The sequence below is a fragment of the Phocoena phocoena genome, chromosome 8 (genome assembly GCF_963924675.1).
Source record: "Phocoena phocoena chromosome 8, mPhoPho1.1, whole genome shotgun sequence".
In the NCBI taxonomy this organism is placed as follows: Eukaryota; Metazoa; Chordata; class Mammalia; order Artiodactyla; family Phocoenidae; genus Phocoena; species Phocoena phocoena.
In genome coordinates this window covers 24143658-24160355 of record NC_089226.1, presented here as the reverse complement: position 1 = coordinate 24160355, position 16698 = coordinate 24143658, and the positions used below count along the sequence as shown (strand labels likewise).

Below are 16698 nucleotides of genomic sequence, written 5' to 3'. Positions count from 1 at the left end.
GTCTCTTGTGGACCAGTGTCCTGAAGTTGGCTCTCCCACCTCAGAGGCACAGCACTGACTCCTGGCTGCAGCACCAAGAGCCTTTCTTCCACACAGCTCAGAATAAAAGGGAGGAAAAAGTAGAAAGAAAGAAAGGAAGGGAGGGAGGAAGTAAGGAAGGAGGGAGGGAAGGAAGGAAAGAAAGAAAGAAGGTAAAGTAAAATAAAATAAAGGAAGATAAAATAAAGTAAAGGTATTAAAGTAAAAAATAATTATTAATAAAAAAATTCATTTTTAAAGAAAAATACGAAAAACAAGGGACGGATAGAACCCTTGGACAAATGGTGGAAGCAAAGCTATACAGAGAAAATCTCACACAGAAGCACAGACATACACAAAATAGGAAAAGGGGAAAAAATCATAAATCTTGCTCTCAAAGTCCACCTCCTCAATTTGGGATGATTCGTTGTCTATTCATGTATTCCACAGATGCAGGGTACATCAAGTTGATTGTGGAGCTTTAATCCGCTGCTTGTGAGGCTGCTGGGAGAGAGTTCTCTTTCTCTTCTTTGTTCTCACAGCTCCCCGGGCTCAGTTTTGGATTTGGCCCCACCTCTATATGTAGGTCACTGGAGGGCGTCCGTTCTTCGCCGCTTCGGGGACCCTGGCTCACTCAGTTGGTGGGGTCGGAGGGATACGGAGTGCCGGGCGAGCCTGCGGCGGCAGAGACCGGCGTGACATTGCACCAGCATGAGGCGCGCCGTGCGTTTTCCCCGGGAAGTTGTCCGTGGGTCCCGGGACCCTGGCAGTGGCGGGCTGCACAGGCTCCCTCGAAGGGGGGTGTGGATAGTGACCTGTGCTCGCACACAGGCTTCTTGGTGGCGGCAGCAGCAGCCTTAGCGTCTCATGCCCGTCTCTGGGGTCTGCGCTTGTAGCCGCGGGTCGCGCCTGTCTCTGGAGCTCCTTTAAGCAGCGCTCTTAATCCCCTCTCCTCGTGCAGCAGGAAACTAAGAGGGAAGAAAAAGTCTCTTGCCTCTTCGGCAGCTCCAGACTTTTCCCCGGACTCCCTCCCGGCTAGCCGTGCTTCCCTAACCCCCTGCAGGCTGTGTTCACGTCTCCAGCCCTAGTCCTCTCCCTGTGCTCCGACCAAAGCCCGAGCCTCACCTCCCAGCCCCGTCTGCCCCGGCGGTTGAGCAGACAAGCCCCTCGGGCTGGTGAGTGCCCGTCGGCACCGATCATCTGTGCGGGAATCTCTCCGCTTTGCCGTCCGCACCCCTGTTGCTGTGCTCTCTTCCGCAGCCCCGAAGCTTCCCCCTCCGCCACCCGCAGTCTCCTACCACGAAGGGTCTTCCTAGTGTGTGGAAACCTTTCCTCCCTCTCAGCTCCCTTCCACTGGTGCAGGTCCCGTCCCTATCCTTTTGTCTCTGTTTATTCTTTTTTCTTTTGTCTTACCCAGGTACGTGGGTACTTTCTTGCCTTTTGGGAGGTCTGAGGTCTTCTGCCAGCGTTCAGTAGGTGTTCTGTAGAAGTTGTTCCACGTGTAGATGTATTTCTGGTGTATCTGTGGAGAGGAAGGTGATCTCCACGTCTTACTCTTCTGCCGTGTTCCCCAGCTCCACCTATTTTTAATTTTTTTGAGGAACCTCCATACTGTTTTCTATACTGACTGCACCAATTTACATTCCCACCAGCAGTGCACAAGGGTTCCCTTTTGTCCACAGCCTTGCCAACACTTGTCATTTCCAATCTTCTGTATAATAGCCATTCCGACAGTTGTGAGGTGATTATCTTATAGTGGTTTTGATTTGCATTTCTCTGATGGTTTGTGATGTTAAGAACCTTTTCATGTACCTGTTGACCATTTGTATGTCTTCTTTGAAAAAAATGTCTTCTCAAGCCCATTTTTTGAATGAGATTCTTTGGTTTTTGCTATTGTGTGAATTCCTTGAATATTTTGGTTTTTTAAATTTATTTATTTATTTATGGCTGCATTGGGTGTTCGTTGCTGCGTGCGGGCTTTTCTCTAGTTGTGGTGAGCGGGGGCTACTCTTCATTGTGGTGCGCAGGCTTCTCATTGCGGTGGCTTCTCTTGTTGCAGAGCACGGGCTCTAGGCATGTGGGCTTCAGTTGTTGTGGCACGCAGGCTCAGTAGCTGTGGCTTTCGGGCTCTAGAGTGCAGGCTCAGTAGTTGTGCATGGGCTTAGTTGCTCCACAGTATGTGGCATCTTCCCTGACCAGTGCTTCAACCCGTGTCCCCTGCATTGGCAGGCGGATTCTTAACCACCGCGCCACCAGGGAAGCCCCCTTGAATATTTTAGAACTTACCAGATGTATGGTTTGCAAATATTTTCTCCCATTCAGTAGGTTGTCTTTTTATTTTGTTGATGGTTTCCTTTTGTGTGCAGGAGCTTTTTAGTTTGATGTAGTCCCACTTGTTTGTTTTTGCTTTTGTTGCCTTTGCTTTCGGTGTCACACACAAAAAATCATTGCCAAGAGCAGTGTCAACACTTCTTCTTGGCCAGGAGGCCCAGATTACAGTTAAGTCCCCTGCATACAAACGCGTTCCGTTCTGAGAGCACGTTCATAAGTCCAATTTGTAAGTCCAACAAAGTTAGCCTAGGTACCCAACCAACACAATCGGCTATATAGTACTGTACTGTAATAGGTTTATAATACTTTTCACACAAATAATACATAACAAACACAAAAAATAAAGAAAACATTTTAAATCTTACAGTACAGTACCTTGAAGAGTACAGTAGTATAGTACAAGAAGAGTATAGTACAAGAAGTACAAGAAGAGTTAGTGACTGGAGGAGGGAGAGGAGGTGGGAGATGGTAGAGCTGAAGGATTGTCAGCAGTGGGAGACGTAGGGCAAGCTGCAGTTTCACTCATGCCTGACGTTGATGGCACAGGTTCTGGTTCCTTGTTGGATTCAACTCTCTCTACCCTCTTGAAAAAACAATCCAGTGATGTCTGGGTAGTAGCTCTTTTTTTCTCATCATAGATGGCATGGTAGCACTGGATTGCATTTTGAAGAGCTGCTGCAACCTTTGTGTACCGTTCTACGTTAGGGTCCTATGCCTGAAAAACTTATCAGTGCCTCCTTAAATAAAGAAAATCCGCTTGCCATTTCCTGCGTCGTGAATCTCTTCGGTTCTTCAGTTACTTCTTCCTCTTGTCCCTCTTGGTCCTTTCTCTGGGCCTCCAATTCCATCAGATCTTCATTAGTAAACTCCTCGTGTTGTACAGCAAAGGGTTCAATGAAGTCGTCCTCTTGCAGATCTAGCTTGAAATAACGATACTTTATAGTATTACTGTACTCTATACAGTACTGTACAGTAAAGTACACAAAAGCACAACCACTTGTAGAGGATGCATGCACATGACAATGTACGCCAGACACATGAACTAACTTACGTGATTGGACACGCGAATGCACGTTTGCATCTTTGAAAGCTCACAACTTGAAGATTTGTGTGTAGGGAACTTACTGTATTGGGAGCCAGTAATTTAGAAGCTGCCTACCACACCTAGTGTCAAACTTCACTAGTATGTAATTTCAAGTACAAAGGTAATCACGCGGTATAGGTGAAGGCAGGAAGAGGTCTGGGACCTCCATTACAGCTCCACAGGTGCATTCTTGCCACATCAGGGTGTGCTGTGGCCCAGATTAATCTCAGAGTCTCTAAGTGATATATGAGGTTTATCATTTACACCGATGGGCCACTGGTATAGTTACAAAGCTGATCCCAGAGACCTACTCCTTAAATGCATAGACTGTAAACAAACCTGGTACATCGTCTTAGTATCTCATAGATGAGGACTCTCATGCTAGCAGATCTACCATGTTTGTTTCCTAGGAGGCTTGTCATTGGTATGTTTACGAGGAGGTTTGACTATATCACTTGTTTTTTTGGCCAGGGTAGCTTCTTCCCTGCCCCCTTCTGCACCTCCACAGTGAATGATGGGTTGTGGCTTAGCCATTCACTTCCTAACACATAGCTGGAACTCATTTAGCCTTTATAATAACCTTATGAGAGAGGTCTTCTTATTAAAAAACTGTTTCTCAGAGATTGTGAGGTAAAATGTGTCTAAGATCACTCAGGAAGTACCATGGCTGGGGTTTATACTTGGGTCTTTCTGACTCTACAGCTCATGTTCTTGTCAGTGTGCCCCAAACTAGCCGTTTTCATTTAATGAAGTCTAGTGGCCGTTGCTTCCATGCAGGGCTTCTAGAATGTATGAAAGGCAGGTACTTGGAGAAGGAAAGTAGATATTTCTATTTAAGTTTGCTGCCATTCATGGTCATGAGGATAAACTAAAAATATATGCATTTTCCTTCTTTATTTGGACTATGAGAGACAGATATCCCATAGTTGATCAAACACTGTCCTTAAAAGTCAAGAAGTTTAGGTTTGGACATGGCTCTGATGGCTGTGTACCCTTTGAACTTGTGTTCTTAACCTCTTTAAGCCTCAGTTTCTTCTCTTGTAAAATGGGATTGATCATATCTCTCAGGTTCCTAAAAGTATAATTTTAGGTAGTATCAGTACCACTTTTGTATAGGTTTTCTTTTTCTTTTCAATCTATTAAAACTTTAGTCTTTTTCAAAAAAAAATTCTTTTCTGGGGACAGAGTTGACAGACTTTAATGATTTCTACCCTTACCCTGTGAACTTCATAAATCCTTATACTTACTCAGTTTGCTAGAAGCTTTCCATGCAACGCATGTTAGCCAGCTTGGCTTCTTTCCAGTTATTTTATGGTGAACCTCATTTGTCAAACTGTTGAGCCTATGTGGTATACCTGTTTGTATTTCTAAGATCTTAGGCTGCAGATGACTTCATCTTTCCTGGAATATTTCCCAGTCTGTCTTTTTCTTTTTTAAATCTAGTGTAGTATCTTTAGATCCTGGAATAAGCTCTGCTTTGTACCACGTTGTGCAGGAGGAGCAGAACAATTGGACTCTGATTCTTATGGCTGGCTGTCTGCCTCTGTATGGCTGACTGCACTGTCCTCCCACAGTGATAGGAACTCTTGGGGCTGGTTGCCACAGGTAAGGCTAAGGCATAGGGAGAATAGAAGCAGACACAGGGCGGGGACAAAAGAGAGAAGGGCTGTGGAATAGCAGAGTGTGACCAACAGTTGTCTCCATTTCTCCACCTCTTGATCATACTTGTATTGTGAACAATGACTAGTATATTAATACAGTCACAGGTGTAGAATTAAGGTCCTAAAGGGACCTAGATCATCTCACTCAAACTGTATAATTTATAAATAAGAAAATGCAATATATAGTGATAAAATGACTCATTATCCAAGTTTATAAAGCTAATGAATAGTAGAAGGGCTGGGACTTGAAATCAGTTCTGTTGATTCCAAATCCAGTATTTCATCTGCTAGTGCAACATCTAGTGGTTTGTTTGCATTTTTTCACCCACCAAATATTTAGTCACCAGCTTTTAGGTACATACGATATATGTTAGGTCTGAAAGTCAAATTCATACATGTTAATTTAATGGTCAAGATGAGAGAATACACTCATATTGGTAGTACTAGGATGTGTTAAACAAGGTAAGAGTTAGATGTAGATTTTTAAAGCTTATAAAGTTTTTACTAACTTGTGTTTTATTACAAAAGAAATGCTTATTTATTATACAAATTTGAGACAATGGGCAAAACAGTTAAACCGCCCAAATTCTACCACCTAGAAAAATTTCTTTTTTGTGTATGTTTGTATATATATATTTTTAAATTACAAAAGTCGAATCCTTCTAAACATTCTTTAATAACCTGATTGATAACCTAGAGAACCAGGCTGGGAGAACTCAGAGTGGCAGTTGTGAACACTGTCAGATCCTGCTGCAGCAGTTGTTGAAGGTAGGAGTGAGCAAGATTTAAGGGCCATTTAAAGACTCAACTAGAATGGAGTTTGTGTTGAGGAATCTGAATTGGAGGATTAATGGTTCTTGGGTAGAAGGCAAACTATTGCCAGAATGGCAAGGCCTTTTTCCCTTCCTCTGGCCATATTGTTTCAAGGTTATTTCATTGGAAGAATTACCATTGGGATCCAAGAGTCAGTGGTTTGGATCTCTTAATTTAGCTAGAGATACAAGTGAGCTGTAGGGTGTAGAAGTAAGTTTCCTGATATCAGACAGTTACGGTCAATCTATTGAGGATCCTTCTTTCCGGACAGAATCCTGCTATAGTTGAAAAGGAGTATGGAAGTGAAAGTGTAGTCATCAGCTGATTATTTATTTATTTAGGCCAATTTCTTGGCCTTTCAGGAACTTTTTTATTTGCTTCCTCTATTGGTTGCTTGCTTTTAAGATTGGCAAATTAATGTAAAATGAAGCTTATCATAAATTCTGAAGAGTTACATAAATGTAACTGATGGTATTAACACTGATGGTAAAAATGAGACTTTTTATTTTGTTTCAGATGCAGGGCTTTTTTTCTTTTTGATGCCTACAGTGTTTCTTAAAATAATCTGTCTAAATATATAGAACTTTAAAATGTAGGTCTTATGAAGAACACTTATTTCTCTATGCATATATTTAGCCTTGGGTCTTGGATATTGCTTTGGAAGTATAAAAGCTAGCTCATGGGTAAATAGATTATTCTTGTAAGCATTTTTTAAAAAGGGGGGCAAATGTGCTTATGCTTTTTTAAAAGTGCTTTTCTTTTTGAAATAAAAGCTTACTGGAAAATTTTGGGTGTTGGTATGTGGGAGATAATTTGTGCTTTACATTGTTTCTGGGAAAAGATGTGTGTGATGTAAAATAGGTAAAATAACCAGTGATGATCTTTATTAAAAGATGCTTGCTTTGTGGGATTCGACTTTGGACATGTTTTTCCATTTTCCTTTGGGAATCTTTTTCTTCTAAATTTCAGTGTTGCAGTCTGTCTTAACCTTAGCCTTTTATGTGTATATTCTGTTAGGTATATTCTGTTAAACGTTTGAATATGGCCCCTTTGTGACTTTACTCGTGCCTTATCCTCCTAGATTGTCCCTGGATGCATGAATGGGTAGATAAGATAGATGTAGATGGTTAGACTTATTTTTGCTTATGAGTCAGTCTGAAGATTGAGATCTTCATTGGATTCCCTTTTGATATCCTAGAGATTTCTCTTTACCCCATTGCTACAACTCTGGCCTAAGTAGACTTTGGAAGCCTTTTTATTTTCTTTCTCCATCTCTGAATTTGGATGTGGAATGTTAGAAGCGTTTGTTATCCTTCAACCCACTCATCTCCCTTATTCCTAATTGTTTTTCTTTGTACCACATGAAATAAGCTTTTTTACTTACGAAGGTAACTGATTTTACTTCAAGAGTCGGGCTGCTTTGAGGGTATTTGGTAAGTGCATACATAGTGAGTCAGTATTAACTGATCTGTGTCCTCTTTGACCTTCACCCTGTCCTTGGTAAAATTTTAGAATTTCAGTAGTTGTGATGTCTCTCAGATATCTTGTTTGTTCAGGTACCTCACTACTTCATAGACTAATAATTTCTGCTCACAGTTAGTTTAGTCCAACATTGCTTAGGGGAAATGCTTTAAATTCATATTTCTTCATAGTAAATTAAGATGAAACATTTCAGTCATACTAGTCTGTATTAAAATACAGAGAAGAAGTTTTTCAGTTGTGAAACAGATTCTTTGTAAAAGGAGTAAATGTATGCTTAATTACTTTCATCTCCCTGTTTAATACACAAGCATTTAGAAAACATGGAATAAACAAACAAGCACAAAGTAGACAAAACTACCCACTGGACTCTCTCAAATGCTGTTTTCCCCGTGGAAAACTTGACTCTCCCCTAACAGTTGACTAATTCCTAATTGTTCTTTAAATCTCAGTTCTTAGATGTCATTTTCTCAGGGCAGTTTTTTTTCTTTTTTTTTTTTTAAACTCCTAGAGCACATTGTGTAGAGCTCTGTGTTATGTGTTCTTGTAGCTTCCCATATGTCTACTGTAGCAGTCATATCACTTTGTTGTTATTACAGGTTTTATGTCTATTCCTAATAGTCTGTAAGCTCTGTGACAACCAGAACTGTATCTGTTTTATCACTCTATTTCAGTGCCTGGTATATAGTAGCCCCTTAATTTTTTTAAATTTATGAATTAACTTTAACCTTTTAATACTTTTGATGTTTTATTTCATACTTTTCTATGTGTCTGGGTACACATAAAAATATATAAACACATACTTTTGTAATGCTATTACACTGGAGTTTTTTTACCCTTCTGTGTAGGAATAAAATTTTGAAATCAACATGTGAGGTAAAAATTGCTCTTCAGTCTTTGGATTGACAGTAAGTCAACAAAGTCAGTTTCCCTCCAGTGTACAGTGATAAAGGTCTGCTTATATACAGTGGTAGTTGGTCTCTCTAGAGACTTAACCAAGGTCCTCTAAAACCAGACTCTCATGTACCTTCCGGCAATCTTTCCTGCTGTGCACTTACATACACTGGCTTCGGTTGAATTTCTCCTATCTTTAGTTTACTTTGTGTTTGTCTTGTATTTTCTGGTTCCCGCTCCTTTGTTCATGCCATTTTTCCTCTTTGGAATACCTTAGCTTTTCCCTTTCTATCCATTTTTAAGGCCCACCTCAAATTCCATCTGCTGTGACATGTTTCTCTTTTTCTCTGGCTAACCCTTAGTGTCCTCCTTTCACTTCTGAGTTCATGGCGCTTTATTGCCAGTGGTTATCCTTTGACACTTGGTGATTTACCATTTTGGGACTGTTTTTTGAGTCTCTTGCTTTTGTGTGAGTTTGTCTTTTCTGGTAACCATATTGTTGGATCACTGAAGGCAGGGATATTCATCTTCTATTTATTCGTGTTCTTCACAATTTATACCTGGCACAAAGTTTCTTAGTAAATAGTTTATTTGATTAATTATAAAAATTTATTTGCCCCTCATATTTATAGCATGAACCCTGAAGAGAATTCTTTGTCTTTAAGAAATTTCTACAAATACCTGATTCTATTCTGTCTTACTGCTTTCATGTAATATCTAAGGTGTCCAGGAAATCTGTATATAAGTAGCACAAGAAGCTTAAGTAACTATGGGGTGCCTTATGGCCCACTTACATAGAAATTTTTGATGGTGCACCTATATACTAGGTGAAGGAAGAGAAATCATGGATTAGAGGTAGTAAGTTTTTCAGCGGAGCAGAGATCCATTCCTCATAACTGATGCCTCTGAACTCTGAACCGTGTTATTCCCAAGGTAGAAGAAAAATTTCCAGGAAGATGATTAGATTTCCTTAATGTATCGGGAGCCATGTTTATTAAATGATTAATTTTATTACATCAGTCTTGTGACTTGAATGAGAAATTGTCTCCTTGCTATAGGTAGACCGTTATTTAAGAAATTCTTCTTAATTGATTTGTCTCTTCTACTGTGGTATAGCCTAAAAATCAATGGGAATTGTAACTAGTGATGAATTTTGAAAAAGGTGTTCAAGAGCCCTAGTTTTCTGTTGTCACAGATGTTAAAAAAAATGGTATTCCTCATATTTACTAATTTGGTGAACCTGCTTTCTTGTTACCTGTTCATCAAACTGTTAAAATGTAAAGTGCAGATTGCATTAATGTGGAAGGGATTTTGTTTGATTTTTGTTTAGGTACAAAGAGGATGGTGAAGCTTTATTAATTTTGCTTCCCTCAGAAGAAAAAGGGATGGTGCAGCAGCTTCTTCAGAAGAAAGTGCCTGTGAAGGAAATCAAGTAAGAACTATTTGCTGTCTTGATATTATTGTTAGAAAAATGAAGGCATGAAATTATTATGCCTGATTATGTATACCTAATTCCCTCCTCCCTCTAAGCTTTTTTGCTGTATGATTTTGGACTTTTTGTTTGCTTTGTTTTTAACAACTTTTTTAGAAGACTGTCATCGGAAAAAACAAGATGAAAAAGAGACCTTGTTAGCATCAGGAGGCATTGATGGTTGAAAGAATTAAACCTCTTGGCTGAACTTATTTTTGGGGTTGTCTGTCTATTTCAGAGGATTGTCCTCTCCTGTCATTGAAGATGTTTAGATTGAGTGTCAGCAGAATTGATTGTAGTCTCACTTATATTGGGGCCCTTGAAACACCCTGCTTTCATTTGGAGGAAAGTAACTTGGGAGGGTGGTTAGATGTGGTGGAGGAGTGGATAAGAGTTTAGATGAAACAAGATTGGGTGTGAGTTGATAATTGTTGAGGCTGAGTGAAAGTTTTCTACCTTTGTATATTTTGATGTTTTCTGTAATTAAAAAAAGTCAAAAACACCTCATCTGCCACCACCTATTACCACTCCAGCTTTTCAGGAACAAAATTGTTCAGTCTAAAATCAGGGAAACAAGTGGAATTTCCTTTGTGAAACCTAGAATAGATGCTTGTAAGAATTACATTCTTTCCTGTAATTTTCATTCTAAACCCGGGCAGATTTAAGTAACCATTCTATTATGTTATGCCTGATTTCTAGATAAGGAAAACAATATTTATATCCTTGGCTACTTGTTTATTATTTGACTTTTGTTTTATGGTATTTGACTAAAAACGGAAATTGTATAAAAATGACGTTTGCTTTCATTTATTCCATTTCATAGATGATCCACCTCCCACAAGAGGCTACTTTCTATCCTTAAAGACTTAAGAAGTGAACATTGCTAATTGTGGTGTTAACCTAATCTTTCAGTCACTCAGCATGGGTTGTTTAGAGAAAATGTCAATTTTACATTTTTTTCCTGCATTATTCAAAATATGCGGAGTCACATTTCTGTCTAGTGTAATTTCAGTCTAATCTGGGTCATAGATGAGAAATAATGTTATAGATTTTAAAAATACTGAGGAAAATAGAAAATACTGAGTACTGTTTTCAGTTTCTAAAATTGAGATGTCTTAGTTTAATCTTTATCTTTTTGTTACAAAAGAATCAATCCAGAAAAACTTACAGACATTCAGAAAAAATTGGAATCGCTTTTAGCTCAAGATCAAGATTTAAAAGAAAGAGCTCAAAGGGTAAGTCATTTTTGAATTTGATACCTTCAGTGGAATAGAGCATATAATAAAGTTACGTGGTATCATTTTCTACTACTTCTAAGTTGCATAGTTATGCTTCAGATATTCAGGTAGTATAAAATTCAGGCAAGTTTAACTTATTCTTTAACTTTGAAAAAATTATGTATTTCTTTCTTTTTTTAAAAAAATTTTTTGGCTGCACCACGTGGCATGTGGGATCTTGGTTCCCCAACCAGGGGATTGAACCTGTGTCCCTTGCAGTGGAAGCGTGGAGTCTTAACCACTGGACCACCAGGGAAGTCCTAAAGTCTATATTTCTTATAGTAACTTGGAAAAATGTCTATTATTTGTCCATAGTCTTGTCAGACATATAGAAAATACTCTGATTTTTAAGTGCACAATGGCTGGATTTCTAATATACTTGATAAGGTTATCAACTTTTGATTTCTTCAGTAAAGTTTTTATTAACTTCTGACTGCACTTTCTTGACTGTAAAATTAATATCTTATATTAGGTTAAATTTCTAGAAAGCATAGCACTCTTGCTAAATTCTCTTTAGGAATGAGATTTTAATCTATGACAGTGTTCCCAAACTGCTTTTTTTGGACTTAGAAATCCTCTTGATTAGCAAATACACAAAGAATTGTCATTTTTAGTTATACTTATTTTTTAGTTCTTAGAGTACCCAGCAGTAGATTCTTTAGAAAAGGAAGATGTGAAATTATTTTGCGTTGTGCTTATAGCTGTCCAATCTTTGAATTGACAAATATTTGAGTCCCTGTTATGAAGTTCTTCATTTTCAGCGAGATCTACATAGGATATCTACATCTGCATCTCCCATAACTCAACAATGAGTTAAAGAGTAGGGATTCAGAGGTTGGAGGAAGAAAATAAAGAGGAGGCATGGAAAGGGCATCCTCAGTAGACAGAGGAGCCTGAGCAGAAAGTCAGTAGTCAGTCTTTTGTGTGATGGTTTTGAAACTGGATATTCTAAGCAAAGAAGTTTTATTTAAAGAGAAGATCTTATGTTTAAAAAATTAGCTTAGGTTATATTTTATCAAATTATTGTCACTGTGCTTAAAATACCAACATTAATGATGAAAGCTAAAATTCAGATGCTTAGTATGTGCTAGGCACTTAGCTGCAGCATGGCCCTATTACATGACAGTTTGGTTTTTTTTTTTTTTTACATGACAGTTTGATATGCATTGTGTTATTTAATCTTGCCAACAACCTGTGAGGTAGGTGATATTGATTTGATTTTATAGATGGGAAAATAGGAGCTGAGGAAATTAAAAATTGTCCAGGGTGACGTAGCTATTAAGTGGCAGATCTAAGATTTAAATCCAGGTCTTTCTTCAGAACTTCCATGATACATCAGGAGAAGTTCCAGAGTATAAGAGAATCAAATAATGAACTGTGCGTAAACTTCTGTAAGCTCACTTCACCTGAAATCTAATGAAAAGGGTCTTTAAACAGATTTTTTTTTTCTTCGTTTTTGGGCATATATTTAGGCATGGAAACATTTGTGTGCATGTTTTGCCTAGCAGACATACTTTAAGCTAGGAGTTAAATCTTTTAGAAGCTTTGGAAATAGTATGCACATTTGACAATAATATACATGAATTCTGATGTCATGACTTTGTGCATACTTAGGTCATTCTGTTATGAATCAGGAAATATGAAACACTGGAAGGATGTCGTTTCACTGGTTTCTGCATATAACAAACGAGCCTTCCAGAATAAGATTATAGAAAAGCACATTGAAATAAATGATGTGATTTACTGGGTGTCACGCATGGTTTAGCAGAACGGCTAACTGTTGTCAGCTGCAGCAAGCTATCTAATTTCACAGAAGCGATTTTCTAGCTTTTATTATAATCTGGATAGAACAAAAACAATAAGAAACTGGGATGATTTCTTGTGGACGATTGTAGGGGAAAAAATTATCCTTGAATTATTCATTTTAATGCCTATGGAGACAGGGAAAATGGTTTGAAGATTAGTGTAAATGGTTTGAAGAAAGGATTAGTGTAAAGTTAGAGAAAATGTGAAGTTTAGGAAATATAGAAATGGGAATTAAATATACTTTACAAAAATTAATTTTAAAATCAAAAAATAAAACTCCTGCTTACATATGTTTCACTATCTTTGCTGCCTGTTTATTTTACAGACTGACAGAGGATCCAGGACCATGTTTACTTTTTAGTTTGTAATAGCTCTTGGTATAAAGATAGTTTACTTTCTTTCTTTTTTTTTAACACAAACAGAAGAAAAATATTACAAGTTAATGACAGATTACTTGAAATTATAATGACAACTAATTACTTGAAATTATAATAAAAAAGAAAAAGCTTTAGGAGTAAACTTTTCCTGTTATGATTTTATTAAGCTTAATTTAAGTACAGTAAAATTTTGTTGTAGTAGTCAAAGGATGTTTTCAAGTAATAATTATTACTTATAACTGGTATTCATTGGTACTTAATGTATTCCAGAAGAAATGCCGAGTATTCTACATGCATTTTTCTCATTTAATTCTCATAACACTCTAAGTATAAGGTACTGTTATATTATGTTTGATAGATGAGGAAACTGACAGAGAAATGAGAAACTTGCTCAGCTAGTAAGATGTGGAGCTCAGATTTCAACTGTATTATTCCAAAGCCTGTGTTTTTCCGTATTAATGCACCTGAATGATATTAACTTCTAGAATAGCTTTTTGAGAAGGTTATGTTTTATGTTGAGTTGGCTTGATGAAACCAAATTTAAAGTCTTTTCTAATATTACAATTCGAAAAAGGTAGGTTTTTTTGTTTTTGTGGGATGACATATACTCAGCTATTTTTGAGGTTTTTCACTACTGTTGAATTTATCCCTTTGATTAATTTTTTTATCTCAGTTAAAATTCATTTTCCATTTCTGAGTAGTATATATCTTACACTTCAGCCTTTTATGTTTACAGTGTTTTGTCTCCTATATACGTTCAGTGTATCTGATGAAGGATAAAGAAATATTTGATGTGAGCAAGTTACCTATACCTGAATATGCCCTGTAAGTATTCATATTATAGTTTTGTTTGTGAATCCTTAAAGTTAGAGGGAATTTGTTTGAAACCTGGTTTTGAGAGTCTTAGTTTAAACCACTGTGCCTTACCTTAAAAGAATCTGTTGAAGATTTGCAGAGAAAAAGATTATATAAACTGTAGAAAACTTGTTGAGCTTTCAGTTGTCAGGAATTTCAGTCAGAAAGAAGTTTCTTACTTGTAAGTATGAATTCCTGAAAGTTACACTGGCAGTTTCCTGTAGTTTGGGCTTAAAGGAGATGGAGAGCAATTGACAAGCATTCTTTGAAATCTTTAAATGTCTGTAGCCCTCTTGTTTTCTAAAAAGCTGGCTTGGTTTACTGTAGTTCTTTTTATGCTTTGGATGCGAGTCTCTTTGTCAGTTCTTCCCTTCTTTTAGATTGGTTTCCCATGCTGCTTATTGCCTGGATATTCTTTGTGTCTTGATGTTTCTTACATGTGCTCACAGGTACCATGGCAAAATGTCTCTCTTTAGTAATTGTGGTTACTATTATATGAAAACAGAACTCTTGGTCTTGTTTTGGCTTAGTAGTTGAAGGATTTTTTTTCCTAATCTTTTCAGGTATAAAGGAGGAGCATATGTTTTTCAATGGGGTCCCACCTGTGGGAAAAGCATTGACAAAATCCTATAGAAGCACCCTTAAGGTTACTCATACTTTGAATGTCAGATTGAAATCTCCTAGTCTGTGATGAAATATGTACTTTCAAAGCAAGGTCTGTGTATTTGGCCTGCTTTCCAGGAATTCGAGTACCTTTACCTTTGAGTCTAATAAAAACTTGTATCCGAGTGAGCTGCTGTTTTCTATTCTTCATGTTACATTGCAAGTTCATTATAACAGGTAATTTGTCAGTTGTAACATTTTAGAGCCATTTAATTTGCTAGATAACAAAGTAAGGTCACTGACTTTTTGTTTAGGTAATGGATGGAAAATCACATGCCATGGATAACATGTTTTTGTTTGCTTATCTCTTTACGAATTTTAAAATTTCTGAATATGATTCATGGTTTAGGTTATTAGCTGATTTTTGTGCTTCAAGAAATTCTATCCTGGTTTCCTGGTTTGCTCATTGACATAGCTGAGATATTAGCAAACAGGAGAGGCACAGGTCTTTTAATGCTGCAGGGCCATATTTAGAGGACATTTTGTTGCCACAGATGCCAGTAAATCTCATCTGTTTACAGTTGAAGACCTTTGCTTTTTGTTGGTGATGCTTAGGGAAGCAGAAAGTTAAATTCTGAGCCTAAATTACTGATACAGTTTAACTTGGTGTTTTAGTTTAATTTTTGTGGATTTTAGATGTATAATTTCCTTGATCTATAATTTCCTTTAGAAGCCTTTAATACCTAAAACAGTGCTATGTATGTAGGATAAAATAAAGGTTTAAAAAACTATTTTACAGAAGAAATATGTTTTATTTATTTATATTAGTAAAATACTTTTTTGAATATTAAAGAAATATGTTTTAAATACCTAATATATCTAGTTCATTGAGCTAGGCATTAAAATTATAGATGTGGGGCTTCCCTGGTGGCACAGTGGTTGAGAGTCCGCCTGCCGATGCAGGGGACACGGGTTCGTGCCCCAGTCTGGGAAGATCCCACATGCAGCGGAGCGGCTAGGCCCGTGAGCCATGGCCGCTGAGCCTGCGCGTCTGGAGCCTGTGCTCCGCAACGGGAGAGGCCACAACAGTGAGAGGCTCGTGTACTGCAAAAAAAAAAAAAAAATTATAGATGTATGGTTATGTACTTCTACCTTAAAGGAGGTCCAAGTTTAGTAGCAGAGAAAGACATGTAAATGTAACTGTAGTACATTGAGAGAAATGCTCTGATGCGTATTGAGTTTGTGATCCTAACTGTATCCCCTATAACAGTAATAATGACAAGTGCTCAGTAGTGGCTGCCTGTGTGTTAGGCACTATAATAGATGCATTGCCTCTGTGAACTCATTTTATTTTTATAATGACCCTATAATGTAGGCACTCTTGTCATGCCATTTTGCAAATGAGAGGACTGAGGTATAGAGAGGTTTAATAATGTCCTTTGATCATATAGCTTATAGGTGACAGAGCCAGGATTTTACCCTCAACAGTTCTATTTATGAATCCAGGTTTTACAACCACACCTCTCAGTTTCTGTGAATTGTGTCTTATAGGAAAAAGGCAGTTGGTCCATTTTCTAATGTTAGCTTTTTATTATAGCAGGCCTTGCTTTAAGAGTTTCTTTTCAATCCATCTGTGGGAACTTAGAAGCTAGGAAAGACCTGACCATAAAGTAAATCTTGATCTTAGAAGGAGAAAATAAGATTTTTTTTTCTTTTTTGGTCTCAAATTTAAAAATCCATTTTTATAGAAGTGATTGTGCCATATTATGTGTGTTAGAAGGGAGGATGATAATACTTGAGTTTATTCATTGCATAGAACTGTGTTTTGTTCTTTCATGGTCATGCCTTTTCCAGCTTTAGTATTTATATTTTACAAAGTATTTTCATATAGTTAGTACATCAGATATTTATAACAGCTGTGAGATAGGCCTGGTAGGTATTGTTATCTCACATTTGAGAAAACTGAGGCTGAGAGAGTTATACTGGAAATAGGCAGATTTAGTAGTTGAACTGTTCCCTTGCTTCTGGT

General features: G+C 37.6%; 1 protein-coding gene across 1 annotated transcript in view; it reads left to right on the top strand.

Annotated features, from left to right (window-relative positions):
- DDX10 (DEAD-box helicase 10) overlaps positions 1–16698 on the top strand; it is a 281378-nt gene that overhangs the window by 38733 nt on the left and 225947 nt on the right. Inside the window, exons 10-12 of the mRNA XM_065881843.1 lie at positions 9611–9712; positions 10899–10986; positions 13948–14036. Of these exons, the coding sequence (XP_065737915.1) occupies positions 9611–9712; positions 10899–10986; positions 13948–14036 (279 nt within the window). The remainder of the gene's footprint in view (positions 1–9610; positions 9713–10898; positions 10987–13947; positions 14037–16698) is intronic.